General features: G+C 36.4%; 1 protein-coding gene and 1 long non-coding RNA gene across 7 annotated transcripts; both read left to right on the forward strand.

Moving 5' to 3' along the window:
* Positions 1–211: 211 nt before the first annotated feature.
* Positions 212–6,118, forward strand: LOC114177825 (glutathionyl-hydroquinone reductase YqjG). Of its 6 annotated transcripts, none has more exons than XM_028063386.1 (6): positions 212–511; positions 882–1,106; positions 1,203–1,379; positions 1,481–1,705; positions 1,823–1,951; positions 5,679–6,118. In XM_028063386.1, exons 1-6 carry the CDS (start codon positions 431–433, stop codon positions 5,910–5,912), a joined length of 1,071 nt encoding a protein of 356 aa, XP_027919187.1. In that variant the 5' UTR covers positions 212–430; the 3' UTR covers positions 5,913–6,118. The 6 variants fall into 6 exon arrangements, with proteins under 6 accessions (XP_027919187.1, XP_027919189.1, XP_027919193.1 ...); XM_028063388.1 differs by having other exon boundaries at positions 258–511; positions 838–1,106; XM_028063392.1 differs by lacking the exon at positions 5,679–6,118 and adding an exon at positions 4,463–5,617 and having other exon boundaries at positions 357–511.
* A 1,049-nt stretch (positions 6,119–7,167) lies between these two features.
* On the forward strand, positions 7,168–9,191 carry LOC114175011. Its single transcript, XR_003602797.1, has 3 exons — positions 7,168–7,422; positions 7,505–7,575; positions 8,895–9,191. It is a non-coding gene; the product is annotated as an uncharacterized LOC114175011 (long non-coding RNA).
* The last annotated feature ends 3,830 nt before the right edge of the window (positions 9,192–13,021 follow it).

The following is a 13,021-nucleotide window of genomic DNA, read 5'->3' on the forward strand; positions in this document are numbered from 1 at the left end:
AAGTGAGTTTAAGATATTTAAGAATTAAAAGTTTGAATATGTTTTGAAACTTTTCAAAATTAAATTCTAAAGTACACGTAAACAACAAAAAATATCAAAGTGGCTTAAAAAGTTTATTGAACTTTAGGTTATCATTGTGATGTCCAGCGTGCAAGGTTGCTTTGAACGAAAGGAAACAACAAAAACAAAACGAAACGTTGCTTCGTGGATACTTTCATAGCTTAATTATTTGAATTGATTTTTTATTTTCTTTTCGGTTTCTGCACACTCCTCACTAAAATAGTAACATACACTTACAAAGAATGTTTTAAGATGAGTTTGAAAATGCAGTAGCTATTATTGAAAGTTCCATATGCAACAATATTTTCGTCTATTATTTATTGTTAGTGTTTGTCTATTTGCATCACCAAATGCATGGATTCATTGAATCATGTTGTGTCTAAGATCATCGCCACGCTTCAAAAGCACTTTTCCCTTCTCTGACTTTTGTTACAACTACTACCACTACAAGGTGCGTTTCATCAACCAATCTCTCTTTTCCTCTCTTCATTTTAGGTATGCAATACTCATGATGGGAATTCTTGTTCTATGTCAAAACTGTTGATTCTTATCAAAACTATCTGCTTATTGGTTATGTTCTTTATTTTGTCTGCCAAGAATTTTCTTACACAGGATTACCAAATTAGTTTATTGAAGAAAAGATAATTGTTACTACTACTGTGTATGCTTGTTTGTGAAATTCGAATCCTTTACGTATGTGTATGTGGCTCGATGCATGAATTACAACGAATTTCTTGCTGAACTAAATTTTGTTTTGCTGCATTTTTTACTTTGAAGATTTGTTGCTGTTTGTGATTGGTTCGTAAAATATATTCTGTTAGCATCTTGTTGGGATGGCACGATCTTCGATGGATGAGATTTCAGACTCTGGAGCATTTGTGAGATCTGCTTCCACTTTCAGAAACTGGATTTCAAGTGACCCGAATTCGCCATTTCCACCGGAATCAGGGAGGTATCATCTCTATGTATCATATGCTTGCCCTTGGGCTTCTAGGTGCCTTGCTTACTTGAATATCAAAGGACTTAACAAAGCCATCAGTTTCTCGGTTAGTTAGTAGCCTTCATGATGAGTGTTTTTCAACTGGAAAGAATACATGCTTACTTCATTACGCGATTTCATTTCCTTCGTGTTGAATGAACAGGCAGTCAAACCCATCTTTGAAAGGACTAAAGAATCAGATGAGTATAAGGGGTGGGTTTTTCCTGATTCAGAAACAGAGGTGCCTGGAGCTGAGCCTGATAGGTTGAACGGAGCAAAGAGTATTAGGGAGCTTTATGAAATTGCAAGTGCTAACTACACCGGGAAGTACACAGTTCCTGTATGAAGATACTATACTCTGTCTTCTTTCATGATTTTTTTTTATTTGCTTTGTTGGGTAGACTTTTTTTATTACCAACTAATGAATTTTGATCTGCACAGGTGTTGTGGGATAAGAAACTCAAGACAATTGTTAACAATGAGAGCTCAGAGATAATCCGCATGTTTAATACTGAATTCAACAACATTGCAGAAAACCCCTCCATTGACTTGTACCCCGCTGATTTAAAAGCCCTAATTGATGAAACCAATGAGTGGATATATGATAGTATAAATAATGGTGTTTACAAGTGTGGTTTTGCAAAGAAGCAAGAACCACACAATGAGGTACGAAGCTATTTTTAACCTTTTTCTAGCAACTGTTGGTTCTTTAATGTTTGCACTTGTTTAAAAACTTGTGTATTCGGTGACTGCGAATGTTTATCTGATGCTTTCTTTCTGCAGGCTTCAAGACAATTATTTGAATCTCTGGACAAATGTGAGAATCTATTAAGCAAGCAACGCTATATATGTGGCAACACACTCACTGAAGCAGACGTTCGCTTATTTGTCACTCTTATCAGATTTGATGAGGTAAAGTGTGCGTATGGGTATTTATTTTAGACATTTGGGAATATATTACTTGTATTATACGAATTATAACACAAGAACTAAAGCAGAAACAAAGCAAAGAAAAAAAACAAATTAACTTTGTCCTCGGTCTTTCATAAAATTTAATTTCCACACCCTTTTGTTCTTTTAAGTGATACAAATTGATCACGAAATGCTTAGTCTTTGCATGAAAAGCAAGATCTTTTGTTGTTACAGTTGCAACATGATTATCTGCATGGTTTGTTCTGGCTCATTTTGTTTCATATTTTTATTTGCTAGCATTTTTCTGATCCAAATTGCTTGATTTCTATATCATTTTTTCCTACATGTTCTTCCTTCAGATTAAGTTTGTCTAATTTAACCTATGGCACTTCAAATTCTTAAGCTTTCTATCGCCACAGTCCATTTTCCCTTGCCTCAAATTAAATCACTAGTTCCAATTTTCTTTTTAGAAACAATAGTTTTCTTATCACTGTGAAGAGCTTGTGGTTATTGGTCATGTGGTTTGTGCAGCAAATGTAAATCAGCCATGAATCACTAAGAACTATTGAGTGCTCTATGCTTCCAAGTTTACCACAGTTTCCACACTCAACATTAGGCCTCCACCAACACTTTCTTTGTGGGTGGTTCATCTTTAGTATGGACATTATTTATAAATCTCGTCCTTATTTTTGTTTTTTTTGTCATTGTTAGCTTTGTCACTCTTCTTCTCATTGTTGCTCTTCCTTCTTCCTGAACCTTCTGTTTGAGCTTGGAGAGCACCCATCAGATTGTTTTTTCTCTTCATTCTCCTTTTTTTCTCGTGTGTGCAATGCATTTTCAATTCTTTTCTAAAGCAAAGAAGATATGAAAAAGCATCATTATATAACTTGCATTTCCAATTACGTTGACACCCCAAGTTGTATCAATCATTTGCAGCATATCCAAATTTTATAAAAAAAATAACAAATACAATTCGAATGGGGGATTATCCCAAAACCCATTCAGAAAACAAACCTAAAACTAGGTAGATTCCATTTGTTCCTATAGAAATCAAACTTAATAGAACCAAGAATACGATCCACCTCCTAGTACATTCGCATCTTACCATAAAAGAAGCAAGTTTATCAATTCAATAGTTTAGCTCCCAATATATGTGAGACACCAAGGAATTGTATGTTTATACAGCAAGGAATCTCACACTCTTAAGCTTTTACAACATATTCTTCTAACAGTTACGAAGATACAAAATAACTGTATGTTGGTCGGAGAAAGCTTTCACCACCAACATAGAATCACTTTCATGCCATAGGCTATGCATCCTTCTCAATTGCTATTTCAGGAGCACGAATAGCACTAAATATTTCTGCAAATGTAGCTGTTTTCACAAGCTCCTTTATATAGCATATCTCTTATATTTCCAAAACCCAAAATCCCAACACCAAGATTGAGGATAGCCCATACTGAATCATCAACTATTTTGTCCCAACCAAGTCTAATCATTGAAACCCTATTCATGTCAGTATCAAATTTAATTCACAAGCCATTATTCCTGCGAAATTTACATACTTTACTTCATGTGACCAGACCACAAAAGTTTATCATCTAAGAATGAAGCAATTTAAACAGACTAGTAGGTTACTGATAAACCTGAAACTGTGTAGCAACAAGCTCTGAATGACATAAGTATACGTTTCCCTTCACATGTATGACAAAGAGCTACCTTTTCACTTTTCTTACTTATTTTTAACCGTCAGCAAGGGTTTGTAAATACTACCTACGAGGCTTACCTTTAATCAGAGGTACACCAAGTTAAACAAAGGGAAGATCACCCTGTTTGAATCCAAGAAAGGAAGAACATCTCTCTTTCCTAGTTGCTGTCCAATTCAGCACATAAAACTTTGGTTTTGGTGGATTAATGGCTTTGTAATAAGTGGTATTAGGGGTCTGTTAGCAAAGTTAGAATTATAGAAAAAACAACCCGCTGATACCATCAGTACCAGCAGCACTTTTATTAAGCAAAAACTGCATGACTAACCTCCTCCATAGTGGTAATCTTATACCAATGTTAATATCACCTCATCAATCGAATTATTATCACTATATTCATTATTACTGAAAAAGATAGCAAAAAAGTAATTAGCACCATGATCCTCCAAGTCGTTGTTGTCACTGATATGTCTATCCTCGATTTTTCAAAGAAGAGGTATGTTTCATTGCTTGATTAATATTGACAGACCGATGAAAAAGGGAAGTGTTTTTTCACCCTCAATATGCCATGTAGATCTAGCCTTTTCCCTCCACATTTCATGTTGGACAAAGCATTTTTTTTTTCTGCAAAATAAAGTCATCATTTTCAGCATGAGAATCCAAGTTTGTTTGAAACCTAGCCAGATTATTCATAGCATTAGTGACTGTGTCATTCACATTGCCAAAGACATTTCTGCTCCAATCAATAAGCCTTCTCTTAACTTTTATCATCTTTTGATTCAACATATATGACATCCAAACCAGGAAGTATTCCAAGCATCGGAGACCAACTTCTCACAATCAGGCTGTTGCAGCCACGTAGATCAAACTTTAAAAGGCAAAGAATTCCTTTTGTTTGATTCTGACAGAAAAAGAACAGGAAAGTGATCAGAAAGGTATTTAGTTTAAGTATTACAAGAGATACTATTCCAGGAAACAATAAAATCTGAATTGCAGCAGGCTCCATCAAGGCGTTTGTCAATCCTAGCAGAGCCAACGCTACCATTGGTCCGAGTGTATAGCCAATAGTGGGAAAATAATGCAGATGATTCCCATCTATATAAGCTCCAAATTCTTTAACAGGAAGCCTAGCCACAAAATTGGAACAGCTATGCTCATGACTATCTAGGACCACATTGAAATCACCGATAAAACATCAAGGACCAGGATTAGTACTCACAAGAATAGATAAATCATGCCACAAGGATCTTATCTACGCTTGATTAATATGCGGATGCATAGATGGTAGCAATATGAGAAGTGACATTAGCAGCAAAAGAAAGGGTCACAAATTGATCGAAAAAGCTCAGCTACTTAACATTATTAGTAAAACGCCATATATTTGAAATTTCCCCAATATTTTGAGTAAACAACTGAAATTTTCAAATATCTCCAAAAGTTGACCTCAAATTATCAGTGCTAACAAAGGGTTCAGCAAGAAACAGAAAACTTGGTAGTTAGATGAACAAATCTTTTAATTGGGACTTCTTATTATTCCCAATGCCCCTAATATTCCAAAGTAAATCTTTCACCATTGGTAATATTGAGATTTTCACCCCTAGCTTGCGTTCAAATGAGTAAAGCCTCCTTTTAGAACTCAAAATTAAATCAAATCGCTGGTAGACCCAAGTTAGTGAGTCTGTGTTTCGTGACCATTTTTCTTGTATAAATATGGAGTTTGTCCTGTCATAATCTTATTCCATTTCTATCGTGAGATTAAAAACTCAATTTTCTACCCCAGGCTTGGAAGGTACATAGTTGTTGCTCTGAGTGTCGTCTTCCAAATGTAAACATAAAGAGAAGAAATACATTTTCTATAGTTCAGACTAGTCTGTTTTTCCTGCTTTTTGTGTAATGCTTTACTCTGAATCAGACTAATGAAAACAAATCATCTCAGTTAGTTCATTGTTTTACAGTGGCTATAGATAATGAGAAAAATATAAACTTCTCACTTCAAGTAATTGACCTCTTATTATTGTAGGTTTATGCAGTTCACTTCAAGTGCAACAAGAAGCTGCTGCACGAATACACAAATCTTTTCAATTACACTAAAGACATTTTCCAAATTCCAGGCATTAGTAGCACAGTGAACATGGAACATATCAAGTTGCATTACTATGGAAGCCATCCTTCTATCAATCCATTTGGTATTGTTCCTGTTGGGCCAAATATTGATTATTCTGCTCCTCATGACAGAGAAAGGTTTTCTGCATAGGTGGTTGTTTTGTATAATTGTAAGATTTTTATGAGAATTTTCCTGTATCTTCCAAGTGATTTGCTTTGTTGAAAAAAGTGCAGAATCAACTATGCTTTGTTGAAAAACGTAATTTCAAAATAAACTGAGGCAGGTCTCTGATTGTGAGTATACCTCTAATGTTACAATTCTTCTGTGATCGAGCTTCATTGATTTGTTTGTCAAAACTGTTTGAATTGTAGCCAGACACATCCCACAAATCATATTATTAAATGGGTTGGAAAGATCACCTGTATTTGGTGTTGGAATTTGAGCTCGACAATTTAGCTTGTTGGATCTAAAAGAAAATGATAAAAGTGATAGTAACTAAGGTACAGTGATAGAAACCTTTAGGAAAGAACTTGAAGAACAGAAATTCACCTGGAAAGAGTGCCATGTGATCAACTAGTTCTTGTTGTAGTTATTATTATCAGCTATCATACCAGATATTATATCTATATGCAATTAAATTGTACAATTTTTATTTTTACAAATAATAGAGATAACAAAGAGAATAGAGAAAATGTAGGTTATATGATGGAAACATAGAAAGAGGGAGAGAAAATAGTGGCATTATACTGTCAGGAACTCTCTTCTCTCTTCCTTGTATCACTCGTCTTATCTTTCTTCTGTCCTTGTTTGTGTACTGAAAAAGTTGTATAACTTTTTGTTATAATTGAGTGAAAATCTGTGGTTTCTGAGTTTGCTCTGTTCTGACATAATTTGTAACAGTGTATTAGCATACTTCGAATCTAATAGCCTCTTAAAATCGTGCGTTGGAATTTCAGGTTCTCCAAATATAAAAGATATATTACATAAAAAAGTTTGTAATTTATTTTATTTATACCAGTGAAAATATATGTACTACTCTTTTTAATAACAAAAAATAATGAAAATATAATTATAAATATAAATATAAATAATTTTTAAAATTTAATTGTAGATAATTTTTATTTTTTTTATTTAAAAATATTAATTAAATTTTAAGAAAAAGTTGTTAAATTTTAAAAATTAATTAAGTTTAAATAAAACAAAAATTTGAAAGATGAAAATGAAAAAAAAAATACAAAAAAGAATCTCTTGTATATAAAGAAAAAATACAATACAGTATTAAATATCATAATATCTCATTTTTTACTTCTTAAATCTAAATAATAATAAAAAATACTCTTTGTGTAAAACGTATTAAAAAAACTGAAAGATTTCTTAAAATTTAATTCAAATAAAAGATATTTAAGCCAGCAAAGTGACAATTAAGCTATTGTTAGTAAATGTATTACAAGATTGTGAAGCGGAAATATAAATGCCTTAAATGAAGTCTCCATAAAGTTTTGTCACAGAAGGACTAGTGTAAGGCCCATTTATTCTCCTCCCTTATACTCATTTTCAGAAACCTAGAACTGTTGTCGTCTCCCTCCGCTGTCATAAAGAGCTCTGTTAGAGTTTACACTTTCCCGATCGAACAAAGCTCAACCCCGTTCTCATATTCTACGTAAGTATCCTTCCAACCGTGCTCATAGTTCTACTACTGTTACGCTAGGCAACTCATTTCCCTGTTTCTCATTTCTTTCCAGCACCTTGAATCGCTCTTTGAGTTGACGTTCTCCGCTGTTTAGGGTCGAGGTCTCGTGCTAGCCATTTCTAGGTAGGGAAGCTATGGCTTAATCTTATATTTCGTTTTCTTCCATGTTGTTGGCTGTTTTTCGAGTTTATGTTGATTGGTGTGAGGTTATGTTAGCTGTGGACGCATGAATATGTTGTGTTGGGTTGGTGTGGGTGGTTGTTGCAGGAAAACAGTGGCGAGACCTGATAATCTCGCCCAAGCGAGTCAGTCTCGCCTAGGCGAGATGAACAGGGACTCGCCCAGAACCTTTTGCGCGAAAGAGTCGCTCAGGCGACCAGCTCAACTTTTGAGCGAGCGAGCATCTCGCCCAAGCGAGAGGGGTCTCGCCTAAGCGAGATCCCGCATTGGTTTCCTGATGCTTTTTCGAGCCCTCGCCTAGGCGAAGGGGGCTCGCCTAAGCGAGACCCTTCAGCCTGAGCGAGGGGCTGGGCGAGGCAGTGCGCTGTTTGGATGCTTGTTTGTTCTTGGATGATTGGTAATTGTTTTGGTATGAATGTTATGATGAGAAACATGTATATAATGGAGTGTTATGTATGTGTGGCATGATTCATAGATTTTAGATGATGGGTTTGGTGTGAAATTTGCATATGAACTAAATGAGATGATTATTACTAAAGTGGCACGATAATGAGATGAGTTGAAATCCTATGTGCATGGATGGGTTATAATGAGTTGGAATGAGTTGGACCTGGAAACATGAAAGGTATTGGCTTTAAAGGTTGACAAAATGAATATATCCTTGCATGGCGAATACTATTTGACTGTGTGATCATGTTTTGTCTGTCTCAGTGCATAATCTCTTGGGGTCTCTAGGTGAGACTTTTAGGGTCGCGCTTCAGTGGTCGGGACGTAATTCCATGGCCCCTGTTAGTGGGTGTCCATGGTGGTGCCCCATCTGTATAACTAGGTAAGAATTCAAGGTAAGGTTGCATCCTGACACTCTAAGGAGTCAGTTAGTCTCACCTAGAGCAGACTGACTCCTGTGGTGAGAGTAGCAGGAGGCCTGAAATTCTCTAAGGGCTAACCTTGTGGTGAGGAAAATTGATTTATTGTAACACTGTAACACATAGCTCGGGGGTGAGCAGAGGTATCCACCACAAGTGCAAGTATCCGCTGAATCCGACCAAGTTATACGTATCTGGATGAGTCGAGTCGTGTCTTAGTGTATTGTTTGAGAAGTCATAACATGCTTGGGTGATATGTGTGTTGGCATGGTGAATATATATATTTGATCGTATAGATGAAATCTTTGGTACTCTAGCTTACCCTACTTCTTTGTTGTGTGTTCTGCTATGTGGTACTCTCTTTTGCGATGATCATTAACTTGTTGGTGTGAGCAGAGGCGAGGAACACCCATGGACGACAGGGAGGTGATAGCTCCGCCGCATAGGCTGGACCTTATTTCTTGATGGGCTTTTCCTTAGGGCTACGACCCATGTATTGCTTCACGTTTTATTTTACTGTACTCATTTGTTAGACTTTTATCTAGTTTTCTTTGGGGCATTGTGGTGTGCCTTGGATTGTAAGGAGTTGAGTTTTGAACTCCATAACTACACTATTATGTTATCCTTTTGTAATGCTTCCTTTGATTTTGTATGTTAAATTAAATGGGGTGTTACAAGTAGGGTTTATAAAAAATCTTCACCTGTTCAGAGAAAAAAAAAGTTGAAATATGTGATAAATGATGTCATAGTAGAACACGAAAAGAAGATGTGGAGAACAATAAAGCAAATGACATGAAAGATGAAACATCATTTTTAACAATTGGATTAATCTTATTATCATAATTCACTGCATAGTAGAGTTTTCCAATTCTTCAAGGAATGTCTTCGACTATTATTCATTGTTGACAAATGCATTTTTTTTTATATTGACTTTTTCTTTTTCCTTTCTTCGACTATTATACATAGTTATAAACTCAATATTATTGCTATCATCACAAGTATATGCCAATATATGTATGAACTCACGATATTTAGTGATCAAAACAATGACATTTTTTTTCAAAACTAAATTGAAAAATAAAACTTTTGTTGGGACAAAAACATGAATACCTTATTTATAAATATTAAAAACAAAAAGTAGTGTCTTTATGAAGGAGAGAAATAAAAAGTGACATATTTAAGTGCTACACTAAAATTGATTTATATTTTCGTGGACATGTTATGCATATTTGTGTTGGTTCTAATAATTTGTTAGAAAAAATTGTTAATTCGGTCATTTCTAATGTTAACATGATTAACCAAGTTTTTCATGTTATTAAATTACAATAATTTGATGGGGAAAACAATAACAAACAATATACCAGAGAATGCAGCGGATATAATTTCCCCTAACTTGCAAGAATCTATGAGGAGCAATAATCAAAGAGCAGCAATAATAAACCACCAAAAGCACAAATAAAGGCACCAAGATTTTTAACGTGGAAAACCCCTCAAATCAAGGGTAAAAACCACGAGTCGTCCAGACCAAAGAAATAGCTTCACTATGATCAACAAGAGTACAAAAGAGTCTTAATCAATAGCACAAATTAGTGCCAACACCCAACCAAATAACAAAGCAACAAAGCTTTCAAATAGAGAAGAACAAGAGAGGAAAACCTCTACAAATCACTGCTGCAGTGCGAAATTAATATCTCCCAACTCAGACCTCGTATCAAAGATCCGACCGGTCAGAATGAAGAGCAATGAGTTCCGAACCTGCTGTAAAAATTTCAGCCCGATCCAACGGTGAACGAATCCGCAGCGCCGAATTTACTGCGACAGCTCTATGAAAAACGTGAACAGAATTTTCCCTCTACCTCTCCCTCTATGTGTTAGGGCTTTCAGTGTATTCTGACTCTATTGTTCTGCCTCTCTCTTTATTTTATAGCCTCCTCTCCACTAGGTTTAAGTGAGACATGGGCTTCTCAAATTTTGGGCCTTTTCTCCACATAGGAAGGGAGCCCAATACCCAACAAATCTCCCCCTCACAACTATGTGGAGATAACCGCCAAACCGGCGATCTCACAACAAACTTCAAACTTTCCTCTTGGCAATGCTTTAGTCATCATATCAGCACCATTATCATCTGTATGAACCTTTTTCAACTCCAACAACTTAGCATCCAAAGCATCACGTATCCAATGATACCTCACATCAATATGTTTGGATCTAGAATGAAAAGTTGGATTCTTACCAAGATGGATAGCACTTTGGCTATCAACAAACAATGAATAGTTATCTTGCCTAAAACCAAGCTCCTGCAAGAATTTCTTCAACCATAACACCTCCTTGCATGCTTCAGTAATAGCAATGAACTCTGCTTCTGTAGTAGACAACGCTACACACCTTTGTAGTCTTGATTGCCAAGCCACAGCTCCCCCTGCAAACTTTATCAAATAGCCCGAAGTGGACTTTCTGGAATCAATATCCCCAGCCAAATCTGAGTCTGAGTAACCCATCAAAGTAGGTTTATCACCTCCAAAACAAAGCTTCATATCAACTGTACCATGAAGATACCTCAAAATCCATTTCACAGCATTCCAATGCTCTCTACCTGGGTTTGACAAAAATCGACTAACTGTACCAACAGCATGTGCAATATCTGGTCTTGTACACACCATCGCATACATCAAACTGCCCACCGCAGATGCATAAGGAACTCTACTCATATTGGTCTTCTCAACTTCATTTGAAGGACTCTGTTTAACACTCAGTTTAAAATGAGTAGCAAGAGGAGTACTCACAGCTTTAGCATTTTCCATCTGGAATCTCTGCAACACCCTCCTAATGTATTGCTCTTGTGATAGATAAATCTTCTTTTCTCTCCTATCACGTGAGATATGTATGCCAAGAATCCTTTTAGCAGCTCCCAAGTCTTTCATGGCAAAAGACTCGCCAAGTGTCTTCTTTAACCTGTCAATTCTGGAAATATCTTTCCCAACAATAAGCATGTCATCAACATATAATAACAGGATAATAAAGTCATCATTAGAAAACCTTTTAACAAAGACACAATGATCAGAAGTAGTCTTCATGTAACCCTGCTCACACATAAAAGACTCAAACTTCTTATACCACTGCCTTGGAGCCTGCTTCAAACCGTATAGACTCTTTCTTAGTCTACACACATAATCTTCCTTGCCTTTAACAAGAAAACCATCAGGTTGCTTCATGTATATCTCTTCCTCCAAATTACCATGAAGGAAAGCTGTCTTCACATCCATCTGCTCAACCTCCAAATCAAGAGTAGCAGCTAAACTTAGCACAGTTCTGATGGATGACATTTTCACCACAGGTGAGAAAATCTCATTGAAATCAACACCCTTTTTCTGTCTGAAACCTTTCACCACTAATCTGGCCTTGTACCTTGGAAGTGTAGAATTTGAATCTTGTTTCACCCTGAAAATCCACCTAGTTTCCAATGCCCTTTTGCCCTTAGGCAATTTCACCAAGTCGTAAGTGTGATTATCATGCAAAGATTTCATCTCATCTTGCATTGCATCCAGCCACTGTTTCTTCTCTTCACTATCCAAAGCCTCTTCAAAACACTCAGGTTCTCCACCGTCAGTCAAGGTTATGTACTCATCACAGGAATACCTTGTAGAAGGTTGTTTTTGTCTATTAGACCTCCTGAGTTGGACTTGAGGTGATTCAGGTATATCACCAAGATCGTCATCATCATCATGTTCCTCTTGAGCATCATCAATTGGAACCTCTACTCCACTTCCAAACTGTTGATCATCAACATCACCATGTTGCTCATTGTCTTGAGCTTCCGTTTCAACATTCTCCAAATTGTGAGTGGGCAACCTCATCGGATTACCATCAGTGAGATTACTGTCTTTCTCGGGTGTGGTCTTCTTCACCTTATCAATGTCTTCAATGGTCTGATCTTCCATGAATTGTACATCACGGCTTCTAACAAGCTTCTTCTCAACAGGATCATAAAACCTGTAGCCAAATTCATCCTCACCATAGCCAATAAAGATACATTGCCTTGTCTTTTTATCTAACTTGGATCTTTCATCCTTAGGAACATGAACAAATGCCCTGCAACCAAAGACACGCAAATGATCATAGCTAACATTCTTACCAAACCAAATTTTGTCTGGCACCTCAGTATTCAAAGCAACTGCGGGACTGAGATTAATAACATGCACAGCTGCAAGCAATGCCTCTCCCCAAAAGTGCTTAGGCAACTTTGCTTCTGAAAGCATACATGTAACCCTTTCAACCAAGGTCCTGTTCATCCTCTCCGCTAGACCATTCAACTGAGGAGTTTTAGGAGGAGTCTTCTCGTGTCTAATACCATGCTGCCTGCAATAAACATCAAAAGGTCCACGGTACTCACCACCATTATCACTACGGATGCATTTCAGCTTCTTGCCTGATTGTCTCTCAACCATAGCATGAAATTCCTTGAACTTTTCAAGTACTTGACCTTTCCGCTGAAGAGCATAGACCCATAGCTTCCTAGAACAATC

Source organism: Vigna unguiculata, chromosome 3 (genome assembly GCF_004118075.2).
Source record: "Vigna unguiculata cultivar IT97K-499-35 chromosome 3, ASM411807v1, whole genome shotgun sequence".
Lineage (NCBI taxonomy): Eukaryota > Viridiplantae > Streptophyta > Magnoliopsida > Fabales > Fabaceae > Vigna > Vigna unguiculata.